The sequence below is a fragment of the Cetorhinus maximus genome, chromosome 12, assembly GCF_964194155.1.
Source record: "Cetorhinus maximus chromosome 12, sCetMax3.hap1.1, whole genome shotgun sequence".
Lineage (NCBI taxonomy): Eukaryota > Metazoa > Chordata > Chondrichthyes > Lamniformes > Cetorhinidae > Cetorhinus > Cetorhinus maximus.
Genome location: NC_135890.1, coordinates 17,979,654 through 18,003,473, shown reverse-complemented (window position 1 = coordinate 18,003,473; position 23,820 = coordinate 17,979,654). Strand labels below are relative to the sequence as shown.

General features: G+C 44.8%; 1 protein-coding gene across 2 annotated transcripts in view; it reads left to right on the top strand.

Annotated features, from left to right (window-relative positions):
• Positions 1 to 777: 777 nt before the first annotated feature.
• LOC144688030 (striatin-interacting protein 1-like) overlaps positions 778 to 23,820 on the top strand; it is a 41,301-nt gene continuing 18,258 nt past the window's right edge. The window contains exons 1-9 of one of the 2 annotated variants that reach the window (XM_078554681.1): positions 778 to 897; positions 3,646 to 3,711; positions 5,954 to 6,023; positions 8,200 to 8,274; positions 9,976 to 10,110; positions 11,836 to 11,956; positions 15,033 to 15,101; positions 17,869 to 17,975; positions 21,996 to 22,123. In XM_078554681.1, coding sequence (XP_078410807.1) covers positions 817 to 897; positions 3,646 to 3,711; positions 5,954 to 6,023; positions 8,200 to 8,274; positions 9,976 to 10,110; positions 11,836 to 11,956; positions 15,033 to 15,101; positions 17,869 to 17,975; positions 21,996 to 22,123 — 852 coding nt within the window. In that variant the 5' untranslated portion in view covers positions 778 to 816. The remainder of the gene's footprint in view (positions 898 to 3,645; positions 3,712 to 5,953; positions 6,024 to 8,199; positions 8,275 to 9,975; positions 10,111 to 11,835; positions 11,957 to 15,032; positions 15,102 to 17,868; positions 17,976 to 21,995; positions 22,124 to 23,820) is intronic. The other variant, XM_078554682.1, reaches the window with a different exon arrangement.

Sequence of the window (23,820 nt, the reverse complement as noted above, 5' to 3'; positions counted from 1 at the left end):
TCTTTTGCATTGATGTACTGGGCACCTCCATTGAGGATGGGGATATTTGTGGAGCCACCTCCTCCAGTGAGTTGTTTAATTGTCCAACACCATTCACGACCGGATGTGGCAGGACTGCAGAGTTTAAATCTAATCCATTGGTTGTGATTAGCAAAAGTTATACAAAGAATTTTTTAATGCAGGGTGTGGTTAGGATCTGGAATGCACTGCCAGAGAGGGGTTTGGAAGTAGATTCCAGTGTGGATTTCAAAGGAAAATTGGATAAACTTCCGCTTCTACTTTAGCTATATTGGCATCACAGACTAAAATCCATATTCCCCCAAAATTTATAAGGGCGGTGCTAGCTAAACCAGGCAAGATCTGCTGAGGTGGTAATCCTGATGATGAAAAGTTTTAAATGGAAATAATCTAAAAATGTCTCTTGAAGATTTCAAGTGATGGATGACTATTTCCATTTGCAGCCTGTCCCCATTGTGGGTTTGTCCTTGGGAACAAATGGTCTTTGTAGTTTGTATGGATGAAGGGGGTAAAGAAATTTCAGGGCCGGGGAGCCGGGATTAGCTAAATGGATCTTGCAGAGAGCAGGCACGGGACACAAAGGGGCTGAATGGCCTCCTCCCATTCTATGATTCTCATGCTGAAAGCCGGGCGGGGCAACAGAGCTGACTGACGTCCCACTGGTCCAATCAGGGGCCGACTCAGCTTCCTATCTCCCGCCTCCCAATCAATTGTCCAATAAGGAGTGAGTGGGCGGGGTTCTGAACGCGGGCGCTTGGTTACAGAATGTAACCGAGTTTAGTGAGTGTCCGATTGAGGATGGAAGCGGCGAGTGTCGCTGGCGGCAGCCTGGCTTCCCGGGCGAAGGAGCTCTTCCGTCACCAGCGCAGGGACTCGGAGGTGAGTCTGAACCTCGGGTTCGGCCAGCAGAGTGACACCGACAGGTGACAGCGGCTAATAATAACCGGCGAGGGGGGGGGCAAATGTCAGTGTCAGTCAGCCGAGGGGAGTAGGTGCCGGTCTGTGACTCGGAGCTGCTCCCATACACCAATAGGAACAGTGGCACAAGGTCATGGAAATAGGCGAGAATGGAGCCGTACAACTTTCCCGAAACAAGAAGCATAAGTTTTCTGTTTACTTTTAAGCAACAAAACTTTTCAAGATTTGTGCTAAGGAAAGACTTGCATTTATATACCACTTCTGACGACCAGGAGACGTCTAAAAGCACTTTACAGACAATGAAGTACTTTTGAAGTGTAGTCATTGCTGTAATCACAGAATCTCAGAATGATTACAGCACAGAAGGAGGTCATTCTGCCCGCGGGCTGGCTCTCCAAAGCAACCATTCACTGAATGCTACTCCCCTGCCCATTCTTCCTTATGAGAGAATAATTCAATTCCTCCTTCAATGCCTTGATTGAACCTGCCTCCACCACACACTCAGGTAGTGCATTCCAGATCCCAACCACTCGCTACATGGAAAAGTTTTTCCTCCATTGCTTCTTTTGCCAATTACCTTAAACCTGTGCCCTCTTGTTCTTGATCCTTCCGCCAATGGGAACAGTCTTTCCATATATACTCTGTCCAGACCTCCCATGATTATGAATGCCTCAATCAAATCTCATCTCAACCTCCTCCAAGGAAAACAGTCCCAACCTCTCCAATCTATGTAACTGAAGTTCTTCATCCCTGGAATGATTCTCATGAATCTTTTCTGCACTCTCTCCAATGACTTCACATCTTTCCTAAAGTATGGCACTCAGAGCTGGACACAATACTCCAGCTGAGGCCAAGTCAGCTCTATCCAAATTCAACATGACCTCCTTGCTCTTGTACTCTATGCCCCTATTAATAAAACCTAAGATACTATATGCTTTATTAACTGTGCTCTCAACCTGTCCTGCCACCTTCAATGACTTATGTACCCAGTGCACCCAGGTCCCTCTGCTCCTGCACCCCTTTTAGAATTATATCTTTTTATATTGTCTTGCCACATTCTTCCTATCAAAATGAATCACTTCCCTGCATTAAATTTCATCTGCCACTTGTACACCCATTCCATCAACTTGTCTCCTTTTGAAGTTCTACACCTCACAGTTTATAATACTTCCAAGTTTTATATTGTCAGCAAATTTTGAAACTGTGCCCTGTACGCTAAGGCCTAGGTCGTTAATACATATCAGGAAGAGCAAGGGTCCCAACACTGACCCCTGGGGAACTCCACTGCAAACCTTCCTCCAAGCCAAAATATATCCATTAACCACTACACTGTTTCCTGTCACTCAGCCAATTTCACAGCCATGTCACTATTGTTCCTTTTATTCCATGAGTCATGTCACTATTGTTCCTTTTATTCCATGAGTCATGTCACTATTGTTCCTTTTATTCCATGAGTTATAACTTTGCTCACAAGTCTGTTGTGCAATATTTTTGTTAATGTAGGAAACATGACAGCCAACCTGTGTACAATGAACTCCCACAGACAGCCATGTGATAGGCCAGATAATCTATTTTTTTATGATGTTGATTGAGGAATAAATATTGGCCAGGACACCAGGCATAACTCCTCTCCTCTTCAAAATAGTGCCATGGGATCCTTTACATCCACCCAAGGAGGCAGATGGGAACCTCCGTTTAACAAGTTTTATGAAAGACAGCACCTCAGACAGTGCAGCACTCTCTCGGTACTGTGTTGAAGTGTCAGCCTTGATTTTTATGCACAAACCCTGGAGTGGACCTTGAACCCAGAACCTTGTGACTCAGAGTCAGAGTACTCACAACTGACACATAAAGCCTCAAATTTGATATATAGTGTGTTTTGGAAGATTTGCTCATTGTAACTGAAGTTTAACCTACGAATAATGTTGAAACCAAACCAGTTAATTAATATGACTTGAAATCTGGATTGTATTCTTATCTAGATAGCATATCCCCCTCTAACTTTCTCATTCCCTCTTCATATTTCTTATCTCTGTATCTCTCCCTCTTATGTGCCTCTTTCTAATCTCTCTCATGCCTTTTCTGCCTCTTTTGTCAGCCCTCGCCTCACTTTTGTTCCCCTCTTCTGTCTCACTCCCGCTTACATCACTCTTTCATTCCCCCCCTCTGTGTCTCTCAAACTCTTCTGACTTCCTGTCAGCTCTTCTCACTCTCTTGTCCGCACCCCCCCCACTCCCTTTCCATCTTTTATCTTTCTTCTGTGCATCTCCCTCACCCTACTTTCATACTCTGACCCTTGCTTTCCTCCCGTTCTCTTATCTACCCTTTCCATTTACCCCTCTCTGTCCCTGTTTAATGTGGGATAGTCAACTAACCTTTTGGGAAGCTGTTACTTGGTATCATCATAGTACAGGGGAAAGGTGAAGAATCGGTTGAGGGAAGACTGCTCCTCTGATATTGTTTGGGTGAAGGTGGGTGCTAGGCTGTATCCCTTTGATCCACTTCATATTCAGTTGGCTTCTCTACTATGAGTGCCAGCCCACGATGGCCTCCCATTTCGCGGAATGATTGTATATTGCCTATGGAGTGTGTGCTGTTAAAATGTATGACCTCTAGAAGAACTGCTGTGACTTGTTTCCTGCCAGCAATGAGCGAAGGTTTGTGTTTGTGGCAGTTGCATTAGTGACACTTCTCATTTTTCCCTTTAAGGGGTTCCAGGGGATGGTGAGTGGTGAGAAAGTGGACAACAAGTACCAAAATGTGTCTCACGTGAAGGTTGTGGCATGGCTGTTGAATTTAGGAGATCAACTTCATGAGGAAAAGAAAGATTATATCATGCTTAGTTCCCAGCTCTCATTGTGATTCCATAAAATCAATTGTGGCATTGCCTCAGTGCACTGAGCACACGTCATGGTTTTTAATAATGTAGGAGGAGGTCGCTCAGTCAGAGTCTGTTTTGCCATTTAGTTAGATCACAGATTATCTGTACCTCGACTCCATTTGCCCACCTTTGTCCCATATTCCTTAATGCCCTTATCCAATAAAAATGTATTGATTTTTGCCTATCCTCTATGGTACTTCCAGTCTCTGAACTGATGCCTGCTAAAGTACAGTTGAGTGATGATGTGCCACCTTGGGCGATGATTTTCTGCCAACTTTTCCATTTCAATTGTATTACGATGCCAGCTGATGTTACAACTCCACAAGCCTGATCCCAAGGTGGAACCCAGCTTGATAGATCCTAATTTTTATTTTTTGTTTAGAAACGTGGAAAGCGGCTACTGAACAGAATCACAGCAGACAGCTGTGATGAACTTTTAATAAAAGAATAAAACAGTTATTAAATAAAATATGAACTATATTGCAACACTCCTCCACTCACAACTCTACCTTTACAGATACATGCAGATTTGTAAGGATATCACAAGTTACAAAAGCTATCTTATATTCTAATGTTCACGGTAAGTACACAGTCCATGTAAACCAATAGGCGACCTGTGGTCAGACACACCACACTCTGAAACCAAGTGAAGTGACAGATGCCACCCCAAACAGATGCGATGGATCTCTCTTCAACTCCCCCAGACGCTTGTCACACTGTGAGTCAACTGGTCTCACTGCACTCCGTCTTTCACACAAGGGTTTCCAAACTCCACTCTCTAAGAATTTGCTTTGGAATCGTCTCTCAAACCAACGTTTTCTCTCAGACGCCTTCCGCAAGGGTCCACCTCCAGGGTTTCTTACTCTCCTTCCGATGTTCCTCCCTCCTGGGTCATCACATGCATTCAAGCTTTCTTCCACGTATTCTGTCTCACCGACTCGGCCGTCAACAGCTTTATATGCCCATAGCAAAGAGTTACAGACCTTCATCTGGCTCTTTGGACCTTCTGGCCTCTTGCTTTAAATCTGCACCCTGCAACTTTTTTTCCTTGAAGCTTGGAGCCTTCCTCTGCTCCTCACTCTTAACTTCACTTAACAGGACTTTTTCCAGGTTCCTGTCCTTTCTTTGACTACAAGATCTTCTTGGGACTTTCTCCTGTTTCTGTCTCACTCCTTGGCCTTGGGACCTTTCAGTTCTTTTGGGAAATCTGCTGTCACTTTGCAGCTCCCTTTCCCAGTGTCCAGTCTCTCTGGAGTCTTGGCTTCAACTTCAGTTTGGGACTTGTTATCTGCCCCTCCTCTCCACCCTATCCCTGACAGCTGTTTTCAACCGAACTCGAGCTGCTTTCTCTTTAGCTTTTGTGTGTATGGGTGGGGCCTGCCTCTCTGGGCCCCTGTTGCTGGGCAGCAGCACAGTTTTTTTTCTACTCTTGTGTCTGCTTTAACTTCTCTTAGAGTCATAAAACTCATTAGAAATGCAGGTATACAAACAGCTTTAGACCTGTTGTCTCCACTCAAAATGAAACTAAATCCCATGTTTCACCTTTTAAAGTGGAACTGAAACTCAACTTGACCTTTCCTTAACACACACATACAGGAATATAAACCAAACTTAAACTTTAAAGCTAAAACTCATCCCTAACACCCACAAATACAAATATAACTAATTTAAACTGTCTCTGTTTCCTAACAATTGAACCAATATTGCTAAGCAGGCAAAGCAACAGGCTGTGTAATGTAGGATGTAAGGTTAGGTAGATGGTCTATAGTAATCCTTGACTTGCATATTTGGCATCCAGGAAACTACATTCCAGAGCCTTTCTCTGGAAATACCATGGATCAAATAGAGTGAATCACACATGATCAGGCCATTGGTATGTTACAAGAGTTCCTCCTGTGCAGACCCCAAACCAGGGGCACAAATAGCCTTGATGGGCCAAATGGTTCTTACTTTGCCACTACCAGAAGGTGGGTTGCAATTAATCTTTGGTTGGCCATGTTTAATTTGGCCAGGATTTTACTCCATGAATTATAATTGTGTCAAATGCACTGCTTGTGGTTATGATACTTTTAAGACATAAGGGGGTGATGACAATAAAGTTGAAACCAACAAAATGCTCCTCTTGCCAATTTTTAGGGTTCACTGGATTCCCCTAACCTAGAGTTTGAATATGGAGATTCAGACAGCATTGTTGCAGAGCTGTCAGGTAAGGTGAATTGCCACCTCAACTACTTTGTATATTTTAGTTCTGTTTTAATTAGCGTGCATGTAAGTTTTTAATAGGATGCTTTGTCACAGCAGCTGTAGTGAGTCCTGTATCTCTTTAATGCCGAAGAATAAATAATTTGCATCGGTGTTCCACCTTGTAAGAAAGGGAGAATTTGTATTCATATAGCATCTTTCATGGCCTCAGGATGCCTTAAAGTGCTTCAGCCAATGAAGGACTTTTGAAGCATAGTCATCATTGTAATACAGCAAATGCGGTAGCCAATTTGCACACAGCAAGATCCCACAAACAGCAATGTGATAAATGACCAGATAAATTTGCATTTTTATAGCACCTTTAATGCAGTAATTGTCTTGAGCTGATTCACAGGAGTGATTACCTGACACCGAGCCATGTGTGGAAATATTCGGATAGTTCTGTACCATACTTGAGAAAGGATGTGAGGGCATTGGAGAGAGGACAGAGGAGATTCACAAGAATGATTCCAGGAATAAAGGACTGTAGCTGAGGATAGATTGGAGAGGTTGGGACTGTTTTCCTTGGAGTAAAGAAGGCTGAGAGGAGACTTGATGGGGTCTGGACAGGGTAAATAGTGAGAAACTTTTCCCACTCGAGAGCATCAAGAACTAGAGGGCACAGATTCAAAATAAATGACAAAAGAAGTAAAAGTGACGTGAGGAATTTTTTTTTTCACTCAGAGGGTGGTTGGGGTCTGGAACAAACATCCTGAGAGGGTAGTGGAGGCAGGTTCGATCAAGGTATTCAGAAGGGAATTGGATTGCTATCTGAAAAGAGAGAATGTGCAAGGTTACGGGGATAAGGCAGGGGAGTGGGACTAGGTAGAATGCTCTTTCAGAGAGCCAGTGCAGACTTGATGGGTGGGATGGCCTCCTTCTGGGACACGTGACTAAAGCTTGGTCAAAGAGAGAGGTTTTAAGGAGCACCTTAAAGGAGGAGAAAGAGAAGTTTGCGGGGGGGGGTGGGGGGGGGGGGGGGGGGGGGGGGGAAGGAGGGGGGTGGGGGGGGAGGGGGGGGGGGTGGGGGCAGGATGGGATGGCTGGCGGGGTGGAGGTGAATTCCAGAGTTTAGGGCATTGACCAGAATAGTAGAAATCTTTTATGCTTGCATGTGAGGTGGGCAGAGCTTTAGTTTAAAGTCTCCTCCAAAAGACAGAACCTCAAACAGTGCAATAAACAAGGAAAGGTGGACATGGTGTTGATTGGGGACAATTTTCAGAACCTTAAGGAGGCTAGATTTAAGGCAAAGTAGTTTTTGCAGAGGATAGCTATAGATTTTTTTAAGGAGCAGGGTAATTTATAGTAGTTGAAGTCATAAGCATGAGTCCAATGAGGGATAGTTGAGTATTTTGGAGCTGAGTGGGGGCGCGGGGAAATCCTCAATCCGCAGACTGGCATTGGGTTCCATCTGGCGGTGGAGGGTCTTATTGATTCTAAGGACCTGGGTGTTGATGGCAAGGCTGCCATTTGTTGCCCATATCCAGTTGCCCTGAGAAGGTGCCTTTTCTTCAGCTGCTGTTTCTGTTTGTAGCAGTTTGATGCAACTTAATGGCTTACTTGGTCACTTTAGAAGGCAGTTAAGAGTCAACCATGTTGGTTTAGGACTGGAGCTACATATAGGCCCAAACAGGGTAAGGACTGAGGCTCCTTCCTTAAGGACATTAACAGACCAGTTGGGTTTTTATGACAATTGGACAGCTTCATGGTCACTTTTATGGAAACCATTTTTTAATTTTCAGATTTTTAAAAAGTAGAAATCGAATCCTCAAACTTCCCTGACGATATTTCTATTAACGTCTTTTGTCTATTAACCCAAGCCTCTCGATTACTAGCCCAGTAACATAACCACCACAGTAATCAGATGTAAGAACAAGGAGGTGATTGGAGACACCAAAGGTGAAAAATGTTTAACAAGTAGTTGTAAAAAATGAAATCCATTTTTAAAATCGTGTTTGAAAAGCTGATGCAGAAACCTCCCTAAAGTAGGAGTCTGTGCAACACAAAGTGTAAATTAGTAAACCTTACGTAAGACTCCAGTTCTAGATGGATCCCCTGCCATCACAGAAGTGGACAGTGTGGTGGAAACTCCCTGTCACACTGCGCAATGTTGAGCAATCTTTCCTCTTCTCATCCCACAGAGCTGTACAGTTACACGGAAGAGCCTGAATTTGCTGCTAACAGGGATTGCTTTGAAGAGGATTTCGCGATTCACGGTAGTGGGCAATTGTGAAGAACAGTGACCGGGGTCCTCAAAACCCTCAGCACGTTTGCTAGATCAAGTCTTGAGTTTGAGCAGGGTTTTGATGAGAGCTGATATCCCAGAATCGGGGGTGGGGGGTGTGGGGGGAGAAGCCGGGCCCGAGAGATCAAATTGCCTGTAAACTAGTGCTTCCCAAACCTTTGCCTAATGTTGACCCCATTTTAATGCTTCACGCTTAGTGCGACCCCAGAGTGAAAATTGGGGGCAAAGGGGTGGGGGAAACATTTTGAGCGGGGTGTGGGCTCAAACAGCAAGGATATCGGCACAAAAAAAAAGTAAGAAACCTACCATTTTATCCCCACTGGGGATCTACCATTTTATAGACTGTTGGTGTCAGCGATTGGGCCTCAGAGCCTCATTAGATTAGGCCATGTCCACAGGCAAAAAAAAAAAGGGGGGGTGGCCTTGCACCCATTCCTAGGACTGTCAAATTTGAGTCTCTGCTCCACAGCCGCCATTGCTGCCTCCAATTGCTCATCCTATTACCCCACTGGGGATCATGACCCACAGTGTGGGAACCCCTGCTGCCAGGGATGAGAGACTTCAGTTACCTGGATAGTCCAGGGACCTGGAGTTGTCCTTCAAAAGGCAGAGAAGGTTAAGGGAAGATTTAATAGATGCGCACAATGTCATGAAGCGTTTTGATAGAGTAGATAAGGAGAAATTGTTTCCAGTGCTAAAGAGGTGGTGACTAGAGAACAGATTTAAGTTGATTGACAAAAGAGCCAAAATAAGGTGGGAAATGTTTTACATAGTGAGTTGTTGTGATCTGGAATGCACTACCTGAAACAGTGGTGGAAGCAGATTCAATAATAACTTTCAAGAGGGAACTGAAAGAATATTTGAAGAGTAAAAATGTGTATGGCTCCAGGAAAAGGAAAGGGGAATGGGAGTAATTGGGCAGCTCTTTCAAAGGGCAAGTACAGACAATGATGGGCCAAATGACCAGAACCTGTACTCTATCACTCTGATCTAAACATACCAGAGGTTTGAGGACAAGCTGAGTCCTTCAGTAGCTCCACTCACTCTCCTCCCTCCTGGAATTTTCATTTTTAACCATTTGATTAAGCTTCCTTTTTCTGTGCATCCTTTCTCTATCACTGTGCCATTTTAGGCTATTTAGCCTGCAGTGTGCACACTGTGGTACTTAGGTTGTGGAGTTGAGTGCATGACTGGTTACTGAACCTCTCGTTCAGTAAGATCAGCTCTAACTGCAGTGCCAGTGCAGTGCTCTATATCCTACATTGGTTCAGCCGGCTCATTTCTGTTAGCCTCAACATGTGTCAATAAACACACACACGTTGCCCAAGACCCCAGTTAACTCCAGGTCAATTAACATCATCCCTAGTGGCTGAGGAGAAAGAGACCACAAATGGCGGTTCCAGTTAGGTTATAGATATGGCTGTTTTTTGCAAAGGGAGAGTAATACAGGAGAGGTTTGACCCCCATTACTATTTCTTCTTACTTTGTTTGCTGATAGTCTGTCTCAAGTTCCTGCCTATTAGGGGGTCACATTGTTCCCTGGGAAACAGATTGAATGGGGTTTTAAAACCAGCGAGGACCCAGAGAGGTTTGTGCAACCTTTTGGATGTTAGAGAGGTGTGGCATGTGAATGTTGGCATCGGTATAATTTAATATTTTTTGTCTCTTACAGGGAAGGGCAAGAAATGGGTAGAACTGGAAGAGGATGAACATAAGTCCTACTTAATGAGGTTGCTAGACGGATTGGAGGTCATAAGCAGGGAGAAGAGACTTAAATTTGCCAGAGCCGTTCTTTACCTAGCCCAAGGTAATTAGTGAGTGAGAGTGTAACCCCTTCCTTTTCTGAATTACCTTCCCCCACTAGTGTTCTTCGGTTGTGTAAATCTAGTGGAAAAATTAAACCAGCAGCATAGATTCAACCAAAGTTAACCCACATAAAACACAGACATGGAGCCTTAACTCTGCACAAGGGTGTCTAGTACCCTAACTAGTCAACACTTCATATCGTTTACACACCATTAACAAGAACACAGTTTAGTCCACCAATTATGTAACCTGATGTAAAATCAACATCAGGGCAGTTTCTGCAAAGTTTTTCCCTGTTTTCTGTCCTTTCCTTCCCCACACACCACCACCACCCATCACCCCCGCAAACCCCAAACAGCCTGACACTCCAGTGCTGCACTGTCAGCTACAGCCTCCCTCACTCCACCCCAAAATCTGATGGTCCAATGCTGTACTGTCAGTTATGGCCTTTTCCTGTTTTGGTGATTCTGTTCAGTGTATGAAGGTCCCATACTAGAAGTCAGAGAGTAGGGGGTTCTCCCCAGATGATCTTGGCTAGAATTCTGGTTGTTAATCTCAATGCTGTCCACCATCACTGGATTGCTACAACTCTGACACCACCAAAGCCCTTCCTCAGCATTGCACTGGAGCGCGGAGTGGAGGCAGGGTCATTGAATGCTTTTAAGACGGAGTTAGATAGATTCTTGTTAGGCAAGGGAATCATGAAGGTTATCAGGGGTAAATAGGAATGTGGAATTTGAAACACAACCAGATCAGCCATGATCTTATTGAATGACGGAGCAGGCTCGAGGGGCCGAATGGCCTACTTCTGCTCCTATTTCGTATGTTCGTAACCTAGATTATGCACTGACGTCCTGGCATAGGCTATGAAACTGTGATGTTCTGACTTTGAGATGCTTACTATAAACTGAACCAAGCTGTGGTCAATAATGATGAGGATTTTCTCCCTACATTAAGTGGAGATATGTTTCTTTATGTGCTATCTATTTACCTGCCTGCAGAGGGGAAGCAAACGCTCTTTCCCAGGAAGCAATCAACCGACGCTTATTCGTTTTCTCTGGGTAGACTTCTTACAAACTTCTTTTATAAAATTCTTCCAGTGGAAATGTGCACCCCTCTCCCCATTTCCACACCCGAGCACCCACCACTCTTTCAAATCCACCATCTCCATGTCAACATGTGTAGTGCCAGAGATCAGATGAACCACTTTGGAACATGACCAACACGGTTGTTAGTGGGCAGCTGGGACCATAACATAAAATGACTTGCAGTATATCATAAAGCGCCAATTTACTATAGCCAGACCACTGGTAATGATGAATAATGTTCTGAATTTGTAGTGGTGGAAATTTGACTGGTTTGCCAATGACTTGAAAGCATTGGCACTGACCCTCAGCACTAGAATTGCAGATCATTCCACACTTGTGGCACTGGCATAACTTTCCCAACTGAACAGAAAGCGGCACTCCCTTGCAGTGTTCCCTGTCAGCTGTCCACAGAAATCCAGAAGTGGCTGCAAAGGCCAATCACAAACTGTCCCCTTTAAGATACCGCACAAGATAAATTTTAAGTTACTGCTCATTGCAATGAACAAGCCACGCACAATGTTTTTTTTAAAAAAAATTAGAGGGGACATTGCAGTGATCTTCCCCACACGAAGTAACAATAGAATGTCTTTTCCTTCTCCTCGCTGTACCTGACCCCTCGGTTTCGATGCTCCCTATAGGTGTGTTTGATGACTGCTACACGGAAACCGAAGTGGTGCATTGGGCCCGGTACAATGTCTTCCTTCTCTATGAGATGGGCACGTTTGGGGCATTAGTGGAGCTCCTCAATATGGAGATCGAGTGAGTGAAGAAGGGGACTGGTTGCAGTGGTAACGACCTGTCTGTGGATTACTTTTCCGCGTGAAGTAGAATTAGACTTGTAGGCCCAGTGGAGGCTAAATTCCGGGTGGGGTCCTATAAAACCGCAGGCTGGCATATGTGCTTGACAGTGAAACACTTAGTGTCCACTGTAATGGAGAGAACTCCCCAACCCGAGAATGGATAATTGGGAACTGGCATATCCTCAAATGTCAATCTTATGTTATGAACGTGTATCAGCATGCCAGACATGGAAATGAAACAAGTGCAGTATAAAGGAACATGAGGTTGTTGATTCATGAGGAAATTATAAATAAAATATGATGTTCATATATTTTGCACAGGGATTTATTCTACAAATGTACTGATTGATCAGTAGAATGGTAGATAATTAGGGGCAGAATTTTGCTGTTGGTGAGCAGGGGGGCGGGGCCCGCTCGCCAACGTGCAAAATGATGCGGGATGACATCATCTCGCCCCATTTAAATTTTCAGGAAGACGGGGGCGCAGCAAAATCAGCTGAGCGCCCGCCAAACTGTCAATAGCCAATTGAGGCCATTGACAGGGTCATTAAAACAATTAAAGGACCTGCCCGTCCAACCTTAAGGTTGGCGGGCAGGCCAGGAGCCCCGGCGGGCAATAGAAAAAAACATGAAACCTCATCCAGCGGCGGGATGAGGTTTCATGTCGGGTTTAAAAAAGTGTAATAAAGTTTTAGTGAAATTTATTAACATGTTCCATCTCGTGTGACATTGTCACATGAGGGGGACATGTTAAGGATTTTATTTTCTCTATTTTTAATGTGTAAACAGCTGTCAGCGATCCCCCTGAGGCAGCACTTAGCCTCAGGGAGATGTGTGCTCTTTCGTGCGCATGCGTGAAAGAGCGCACTCTCGCATTTGGGGAATGACCCCCACCCGCACAGGGAGTGTATAGCGCTTCCCGCCAGGCGTCACGCTGGGCGGGCCGACACTTAAAATGGCGGCGGGGCCCGCTTCTCCCGCCCGCCCGGTAGGCAGAAAATTCTGCCCTAGGAGTGTGGATAACCTTCTTTAACCCTTGTTTCAAAGACACTCAAGTGGTAAATCCCCAGATGATAATTGTATAATCCTAAAGGGAGGCGTGAGGCTACAGATGGAACCTGCAAAGTGGTGGCTGCCAACATGATGGAGTCACTGAATACAGTGGGGGTGGTGTTGCCACTGGATTAGAAACAAGAGAGCGTGATACCTAATTTTAAGTAAAGCAGTAGAGTAAGTGCAGGCCCATTAGTCTTTTATCAATAATTTTTGGAGTCAAGTTGAACCCCGTAGTCCAGCTAATGGTAGCCAGCACTGACTCAAACTGCCTGACACTTTGTTGAAGAAAGCGACATCTATGTGGATGTTGAAAAGTCCAATGATATAGCATTCCTAGAGACCAGAGAGTCTTTGATAAAGTTCCACATGAAAGTCTTGAGGTGAATAAGGAATTGGCTGGAAGAGAGCAACACAAGTGCCAATTAAGGGGGTGACTTTGGGCAAAGGAGATGTAATGATCATGTATCCTTGATGGTGGAGCCTGTACTGTTTCTGATCTATATAAATGGTCTGGATTAAGAACTCTGATTCACAGATGTTAAACCAATATGTAGAGTCTGGTGAAACAACTAAGGAGTTACAGACAAACCTGGGCAATATTTGCAGGTGTGTAAAGCCAAGACAGAAAATGCAAACCAGCGTAAGGTCAAATAACTGTAAGAGAAGTTTAGGGGAGATAATGAATGTTACTGACTTGACTAGGGCAGTGACTGGAAAAGAAAAGATTTAGGAGTGATAGTAGACTCATCAGTAACCACGTCCAATCACTGATGAACAGCCATTAACAAAGGAAATTCAATATTGAGCCCTGAGTTTATGTTTGATGCTCTCAACCTTCTGCATAGGCCAAACTTTGAACAAGATGTTTAATTCCAGTCATTAAGTCACAAGGGAAATGCTCAGGCCTTGAAACAGTTCAGGGAAAGGTCATGAAACCCATCCCTAGTGTCAATGGATTGAGTCATGAGGAAAAGTTGGAAAACTCTTCAGCTTTGAAAAGAGGTGATTGACAAGGAAGGGTCTTAAGGAATTGCATAAGTTATGAAAAGGACTATAAAGATTAAAACAAAAAGCTAAAAGCTACTGCGGATGCTGGAAATCCAAAACAAAAACAGAATTACCTGGAAAAACTCAGCAGGTCTGGCAGCATCGGCGGAGAAGAAATCAGTTAACGTTTCGAGCTTTCATGGCCCTAATTAGCACTTTTCTTAGACCTTCAACACCTCTTTGATCCTTTTGTCTGTGACATCTTTTGATTATCTGCTCCTATCACGGCTTGCTTATCTCCACAATCACCACACCCTCAACTTCTCTCTCTCCACCCGCCCCCCACCCCCCCCCCCCCCCCCACCCCCCCCCGACCTTAAACCAGTGTATATTTCTCCTTTCTCCTAACTATGCTTCAGTTCTGCCGAAGGGCCATGAAGGCTCGAAACGTTAACTGATTTCTTCTCCGCCGATGCTGCCAGACCTGCTGAGTTTTTCCAGGTAATTCTGTTTTTGTGTAAAGATTAACCCTGAGCACAGCTTCACATTAAACCAGGAATGTAGATCAAGGGGACGTAGATATAAGTTGATGAAACGCCAATTGAGAACTGATGTTAGGAAGCATTTCTGCAGACAAAGGAGTGATCAGTACCTGGAGTGATCCCTGGAAAGAGCAGGGAGTGCATAAACTTTGGATTCATTCATGAAGTTAGATTCTCTGATGGGGCGAATCATTGAGGAATGTGTTAGATTGGTCGAATGGCCTCTCTCATTTGTCCATATCTTTGTGAACTATTTCCAGTTGTGATAGATAACAAACCCAAATTTGCATCTGGCAACTTTGATCTGTACTGCTGTGCTCCATGCCAAACTGAGCTAACTAGGCAATCTGAGAGAATTAGTTGTATTTATATATACTGTCGAGTTTATGGCTGCCACCTTGTTAATGGAAGTATGAAATTGATTGTAAATATAACTCTGTTTAAATACAGTAACAGCCAGGCATGCAGCAGTTCTCTGAGAAAACCAGCCATCTCCCTAGCGGACAGCACTGAGCTGAGGTAAGGGGATTACGCACCTGTTTCTTATTGCATTGGTACCCGCATGAGAAGAGGTAGCATGTATCATAAAATACGTCTGATGCTTTTTGAGTTCCATGTAGGCAATAGGTGAAACATGCTTCCATGTGTTCCTAGTCTCTGCCTCATCTCCTGTCCTGGAGCATTGTGGTTCACATTGTGCTGTCAGTCATCGTCTGGTACTTTGGCCAAATCCACTTGTGTCAGGAGTGTACCTGGACTGAGTGTTGTCAAACTATTTGACCCGGCTAGGCATAATCCAGACATCCACACATTACTGCAGGGATGGCTGGACAGCGATCGAACAATGGGCAAGCAGTTTGCTGACTCCATTTTCTTTTTCTTCCTCTGATGACAGATATTTGAGGTCAGCTTTTGTGGCATTCCAGCTAACTGACTGGGGTCAAACTTGCTGCCCTGGTTGATGCCGTCTGGCTGCTATACTTGCACGCTGATCAATGTGATCCTTTAAATTGAAGTAAGGAAGAGCTTTCATTCTACACCTCCCTGCTGGCTATTGAGATAAGGTTTCCTCCCCTGCCATCCCAGAGAGGCTTCATTAGTTTTTTTTTTAATTCATTACCGGGATGTGGGCTTCTCTGGCTGGGCCAGCATTTATTGCCCATCCCTAGTTGCCCTTGAGAAGGTGGTCGTGGAGCTGTCTTCTTGAACCACTGCAGTCCATGTGGTGTGGGTACATCCACAGTGCGGTTAGGAAGGGAGTTCCAGGATTTTGACCCAGCAACAGTGAAGGAACGGTGATATATTTCCAAGTCAGGATGGTGAGTGACTTGGAGGAGAACTTCTAGGTGGTGGTGTTCCCATCTATCTGCTGCCCTTGTCCTTCTAGGTGGTAGTGGTCACGGGTTTGGAAGGTGCTGTCAAAGGTGAATTCCTGCAGTGCATCTTTTAGATGGTACACACTGCTGCTACTGTGCATCAGTGATGGAGGGAGTGATTGTTTGTGGATGTGGTGCCAATCAAGCGGGCTGCTTTGTCCTGGATTGTGTCAAGCTTCTTGAGTGTTGTGGGAGCTGCACTCATCCAGGCAAGTGGGGAGTATTCCATCGCACTCCTGACTTGTGCCTTGTAGATGGTGGACAGGCTTTGGGGAGTCAGGAGGTGGGTTACTAGCCGCACGATTCCTAGCTCCTGACCTGCTCTTGTACCCACAGTATTTATATGGTTAGTCCAGTTCAGTTTCTGGTCAATGGTAACCTCCAGGATGTTGATAGTGGGGGATGCAGTGATGGCAATGCCAATGAATGTCAAGGGCGATTGTTGGATTCTCTCTTGTTGGAGACGGTCATTGCCTGACACTTGTGTGGTGCGAATGTTACTTGCCACTTGTCAGCCCAAGCCTGGATATTGTCCAGGCATTGCTGTATTTGGACATGGACTGCTTCAGTATCTGAGGAGTCGCGAATGGTGCTGAACATTGTGCAATCATCAGCGAACACCCCCACTTCTAACCTTATGATGGAAGGAAGATCATTGATGAAGCAGCTGAAGATGGTTGGGCCGAGGACACTACCCTGAGGAACTCCTGAAATGGTGTCCTGGAGCTGAGATGACTGACCTCCAACAACCACAACCATCTTCCTTTGTGCTAGGTATGACTCCAGCCAGCAGAGAGTTTTCCCCCTGATTCCCATTGACTCCAGTTTTTCTGGTGCTCCTTGATGCCACACTCTGTCAAATGCTGCCTTGATGTTAAGGGCAGTCACTCTCACCTCGGGAGTTCAGCTCTTTTGTCCATGTTTGAACCAAGGCTGTAATGAGATCAGGAGCTAAGTGGCCCTGGCAGAATCCAAACTGGGCGTCAGTGAGCAGGGTTATTGCTAAGCAAGTGCTGCTTGATAGCACTGTTGATGACCTCTTCCATTACTTTACTGATGATGGAGAGTAGACTGATGGGGCGGTAATTGACCGGTTGGATTTGTTCTGCTTTTTGTGTACAGGACATACCTGGGCAATTTTCCATATAGCCAGGGTAGATGCCAGTGTTGTAGCTGTACTGGAACAGCTTGGCTAGGGGCGCGGCAAGTTGTGCAGCACAAAGCTTCAGTACTATTGCCGGAATATTGTCAGGGCCCATAGCCTTTGCAGTATCCAATGCCTTCAGCTGTTTTTTGATATCATGTGGAGTGATTTGAATTGGCTGAAGACTGGTATCTGTGATGCTGGAGTCCTCCAGAAGAGACTGAGATGGATCATACTCTTGGCACTTCTGGCTGAAGTTTGTAGCAATTGCTTCAGCCTTACCTTTTGCGCTGGGCTCCTCCATCATTGAGGATGGGGATATTTGTGGGAGAGGCAATGGCGTAATGGTATTATCACTGGTCTAGTAATCCAGAGACCCAGGGTAATGCTCAGGGGACCGGGGTTAAATTCCTGCCATGGCAGATAGTGGAATTTGAATTCAATAAATGTTTGGAATTAAAAGTCTAATGATAACCACGAAACCATTGTCGATTGTTGTAAAAAACCCATCTGGTTTATTAATGTCCTTTAGGGAAGGAAATCTGTCATCCTTACCTGTAGTCTGATCTACACGTGACTCCGGACCCATAGCAATGCGGTTGACTCTTAAATGCCCTCTGAAATGCTACAAAATCACAAATGAGTCACAAAGTGCCAATGAGCGGTCAAAGTCACAAAGTGCTCTGCAGTTTGGTGTTTATATGACACTTGTTTTATTAATTATTAATCAAATTTATCAATTATTTGTGCATGGATGATATTCCAGGGTGCTGCTGAATATTATGTACCTGATGGTGGAGATCATGCGCAGAGAGGGGGAGGATGACAAACCGGAGTGGAGTTCAGCAAGAGACGGATTCCGGACTGAACTAAGTGAGTATGGTTGCTTCCTGGTGGGAATTGATCAACTAATCTGACCCTCTGATCATTTTCTATCTTTCACTTTTTTTTTAATGTAGATAGACTTGTATTTTTTTTAAATTTATCGAATGTGGGCATCACTGGCAAGGCCGGCATTTGTTGCCCATCCCTAATTACCCCTGGGAAGGTTGTGGTGAGCCGCCGCCTTGAACTGCTGAAGTCCATCTGGTGCAGGTACACCCACAGTGCTGTTAGGGAGGTCACTGCTACCTATACTGTCATGGGAAGATGCATCTGTGACAGGCAGATTGGTGAGGACAAGGTCTAGTAGGTTTTTCCCTCATGTTGGTTCCCTCATCACCCAATTCAGGCCCTGTCTGCCAGTTATGTTCTTCAGGACTCGGCCAGCTTGGTTAGTAGTGGTACTGCCAAGCTGCTCTTGGCGATGGACATTGAAGTCCCCCACCAGAGTACATTCTGTACCCTTCCTATCCACAAGTGAAGTTCAACATTGAAGAGTACTGGTTCATTATCTGAGGGAAGGTGATTGATGGTAATCAGCAGGAGGTTTCTTTGACCATGTTTGACCTGATGCCATGAGACTTCTTTGGTTCTGGAGTCAATATTGAGGACTCCCAAGGCAATTCCCTCCCGACTCTGTACCACTGCCTCTGCAGGGTTTGTCCTGCTGGTGGGACAGGACATACCCAGGGACATTGTCTGTAAGATATGATTATGTCAGGTTGTTGCTTTAATAGCCTGTGGGATAGCTCTCCCAATTTTGGCACAAGAGAAGGAGAACTTTGCAGGGACAACAGGGCTGGATATACTTTTGTCGCTTCCGGTGCCTAAATCGAAAATGGTTGGTCCATCCAGTTTTATTCTTTTTTGACTTTTCTGTAGCAGTTTGATATAACTGAGTGGCTTGCTAGGCTATTTCTGAGGGCAGTCAAGGGTTAGCTATATTGTGTGGGCCTGGAGTCACATGTAGGCCAGACCAGGTAAGGACGACAAATTTCCTTCCCTAAAAGACTTTAGTGAACTAAAGGACTTTAGTGGCACCATTACTGAGACTAGCTTTCAATTCCAGATTTTTATTTGCTGTGGTGGGATTTGAACCCGAGCCCCCAGAGCATTAGTCTGGGTCCCTGGATTACAAGTCCTTACCATTACGTCACCATCTCCCCCTATATGATGATTTTCATGACTTCAGAAAATCCCAAAGTGCTTCACAGTCAATGAATTACTTTTGAAGTGCAGTCACTGTTGTAATGTGGGAAAGTCAGCAGCCAATTTATGCACAGCAAACTCCTAGAAGCATCCCACTAGTGGTCCCACTAAATCGCAATATCATTGCAGCAAGACTTCCTTACCCTTATAACCTCAACCCCTTTGCAGTGAAGGGCAACAAACCATTTACCTTCCTTACTGCTTGCTGTAATTAAATGTTAATTTTCTGTGACTCATGTACAAGGAACACCCCCGCCCCCGAATCTAAACATTTACTCGTCTTCCATTTTTATTTTTAAAAATTGTTTTCCATTCTACCTTCCAAAGTAGATAATTCCACTCTCCTCATTACATTTCATCTGCCACCTTCTTGCCCACACTTAACCGGTCTATATCCCTTTGCAGCTTCTTTTGCTTCCTCGTAGCTTACTTTCCAACCCAGCTCTGTATCATTAGCAAACTTGGATACATTACACTTAGTGCCCTCTTCGAAATCATTGATAGAGATTGAAAATAGCTGAGGCTACTCTTCAGGTTACAGCCTGCCAGCCTGAAAATGGCCTACTGCTGAAGGTTGCAAGAATGTGTGATAACAATGCATTTTATGGACATTTCCTAGGATTTCCAACCCTCCAGGATTGGGCTGGAGTCTCCAGGGATTGAAGATCAATCTCTAGGTCACTGTGTGCAACCCTCGAGAAAAATCATTGGGACGTTAAAAACGAAAGGCTCTTTTGTATTTTTTTGAACATTTCTCTTTACCAGATATAAAAATATTGAAAATGGGATGGGGAAAAGGCTATTTGGCTGCCAATCAAGCATCATCCAATTGGGGATTGAGCCTTTCTGCTTTCCAGTTGGCGTAAGATGGTTATGTTGGCCGATGAATGAGTGGAGCATGGGGGCAAGCCCCCATGTGAAACCCCCAGGAATACATTTAATCACAGTTGGCAACACTAACATTTTCCTGAGATCTAAAAACAGAGACTGCTGCAAACATGCAGTGGGTCAGTCAGCATCGATAAAAAGGACAGGTTATTGATGATCTAGGTGTAGACCCTTCATCTGACCCCTTGAGAGTTCTGATAAAGCGGCATGCATCCAAATCATCAATAGTCCAACCTTTCATTCCACATGGGTGCTAACTGAGCAACTGTGTTCTCAACATTTTGTTTTTTTTAAAATTTCAGATTCCTAGTATTTTCTGCTTGTCCTAATGTTTGCACAAGCACTCTGGCTTTTTGGGATGAGGTGAGGGGTGGGGGGAAGAAATAGAGAGAGAGAAAAAGAGATGCAAAACTGTGTTAACTGGTTAAAAATAAATTCAAGGTGCCCGCAGCGGGGATTTAGGTCCAGTTCCATCAGTTATAAAACAAGTAATGTCCTGGATTTTATACCCGATAAAAGTTGTATTCTCTGAGGTATTGACCCAGAAATCTGTATACAGAATTTGGGAAGGCATAACCAGGGCATGGTGTTGAAACCAAAATTAGGGCCCATAAACGTCACTATTAAATCTAATAAGGAATTCAGTAGAAACATCTTTACTCAAGAGTGATTAAGAATGCAGAACTTGTTAATTGTATACCAGTTGATTTTAATTATATGCAAGTGAAGGGCATTAATTGGGGTTTCATTTGAGCACATATAAAGAGACATTTACTGAAACTGTGGTATTGTTGAGTTAGGAGGTGTATGCTTGTAATGTTTCACTCTGAAAATAAATGTTAGATTGGCCCCAGTATCGTCATTCAGCAACTGGCTTTCCAGAATAGAACAGAACTCATTACCACATGAGGTAATTGAGGCAAATAGCATTGATGTATTTAAGGAGAAGCTAAATAGGTTTGAGAGAGAGCTGAATTGATAGATATGCTGATGGGGTGAGATGAAGTGGAGTAGGAGGAGGTTCATGTGACATATAGACAACAGCATAGACCAGTTAGACCACTTGACCTGTGCCTGTGCTGTAAATGCTCCAACATAGCCGTAAATGTGTTCCTGTGAACCACTGGCTTTAAAATTAAAACTTTACAGTTGTGGTGTGTGATTTTTCTTTTCAAAAATGTAAATATAGTTGGGTTTGATGTCCCTGGGTTAAAGACGGCAAAAATCAACTAATCTCCTGCTCCTGAATGCTACCCAGCAGCCTCTGCTGATCATCAAGTTAGGGTGGGGATCCGGCTCATCTCTGATGCACCCCATGGTTGGATATCTTGTTGCTGCTCTCTGGCTGGGCTCACTCACATCAAGATTGGTCACTTTGGGATGCTGGAATTTGACTGACACACTCAGAACCAAAGAACAGCATGATTCTGGCAAGCTATTCGACTGCAGAGTTCTTGTTAGCTGAGCCCTGCCGTGTCCTTGCTGTGATCCACTCTTCCAGCGGGCATCCCAGGGTGGTGAGCTGATATGTCCCTCTACCCTATCCCTCACAGGCCATTTCCACAGCTGCCTAGTCCAAGCTGAGGCAGCTGGATTGTAAAAAGATGTGAGGGTGCCTTTCCACCACTGCAGTTTTTTGGCAATCGTATGGGATAGAACCAAACATCGGGATGATTCGGGTGTGAATTTCAATGGGATTCACTCCCTCTGTCCTCCTGAAATATTCCCCACCTTCCGCCCCCACCCTCAACTATCTTGTGAACTTCCAAATAATACAGAGCTGTTGTTGCAATTGTGTGAATGGAGTTTGTCATTGGAATCGGTTTAGTTCAAAATGACCCAGACTGTTTCTCAGATAGTTCACGTGATAAGTAAAATGTGTCCTGTGTTGATGAATTGCATCCTGTTCCTTAGGTTTCCCGGTATATAATGGTGAGCCCTTTGCAGTTCTCCTCTTCTCTCTTGTTAATAAATACTGTAATGGACACACTCCACATTGCCCCATTAAGAAGGTCTTGCTGCTTCTTTGGAAAACAATTCTGGTAGGTCTCATTGCAGTTTCCTTTACGCTTTCTTTTTAACTCCCTCTAAGTTTTATTTTTATTCATTCTCAGGATATGAGCATCACCGGTAAGGCCAGCATTTAAAGTCCATCCTTAGTTGCTCTTGAGAAAGTGGCAGTGAGCTGCCTTGAACCACTGTAGTCCATGTGGTACACTCAGTTAGAGAGGGAGTTCCAGGATTTTGATCCAGCGACGGTGAAGGAACAACCGATTATATGTCCAAGTTGGGACGGAGCGTGACTTGGGAAACTTGCAGATGGTGGTGTTCCCAGGGACTGTTCTTATCATTTGAATTGGTGGAGGTGACAGGTTTGGGTGCTGCTGAAGAATCCTCAGTGAGTTGCCACAGTGTGTTCTATAGATGGTACATGCTGCAGACAGCTATTCTGCCCCACACTTCCTCAACCCTTTCCCACACCCTCCCCCCTGCTGCAGCTGCTGCTCCTTGCTGGGACATGGTGCCACAGGTGCAACAGACTCTGGCATCTCAGTCGAGTAACTTTCCCCGCTCCTCAGTTCAGACAGCAACTTGCCTGTGGAGAGCATTGTAACCCAGTCTAGCCCTGATCTCTTTCTCAATTGAGGGTGTTTGCATGCCCCTTTGCAGCAGGCTAGCCACCAGGAATGGGGACCTTGGCTGATTTTTTTCCCACCCTCACAGGGCCACTGAAGCCAAATGTCCATCATCTCCATCACCCCTGCGGGGATTGGCTAATTGGGGTCTCAAATCTGGAATCTCAGATGTGTGTAGTGGTAGTGCTCCTTTAAATCCCTGCATGGCCTCTCCCTGTGCTACCTGAGTCTAACTGCACCTTCAGTATTGGGTCACTAAATGACCCCTCACTCCACCAGTTTGTGGCTGCCTGTTCCTGTCCTCCGCAATTTTCTCACTAATTCTCTTTTCCTTGCCGTTCCCCTTCTGCTTTCAGAAACCCTCTTCTGCTACACCTCCCCCTCCCCACAAAACTAAACCCCTCTCCTTTCTCTCCGCTACTATTTCCCCTGAGTATAAAACACTTGAAATGTTTTCCTGCCCGTGGGGAGTCCAGGTTGTTTTATGCTGGTATACCTTGCACTGTCACGTGTCCCCAACCTGACTGAGTGGGCATCAATCCACTGCCAGCCCTGCCCTTGAGCTAGGAGCTGTTCCTCATCTCTGCCTTCCCATGAGGAAGCTCTGCTGTCCTGCTTGATGCCAGTCCGAATGCCAGTGCTGCACCATCAAACTTTTCCAATACAATCCAGTGGACCCCACAATCGTATATCCTATGGATTGAACCTGGAGGATATCCACAAACTCCTATGTTCATCCTAAGTGATTCTTAAATCCCTGATGGGTCTGTGCTGTTGTACTATGCTTAAATGGAACAGATCCAGCAGATATTTATCCTCCCCTACTCCACCCCTCCAAAAAAAACACTCCAATATGATGATGGGTTTTATCAGAGGGCATATAGCGTCATGCCCTGAACTTGCGCACCAAAGATCTTGGTGTTACTCCATTACAGACTTTGAAACTGACCGGATAGGTCTTGGAGTCTAACCCTATTCCATCTGCAGTGACCAATGCAGACCGTGCATCTTTCTCACTGGTTACATAGGATGTGCAAAGGGAGTACTTGTGGGTGCAGAGAAATGGTCACAGGTGAACTGTGCCTTTTATTTTGTATAAAGTT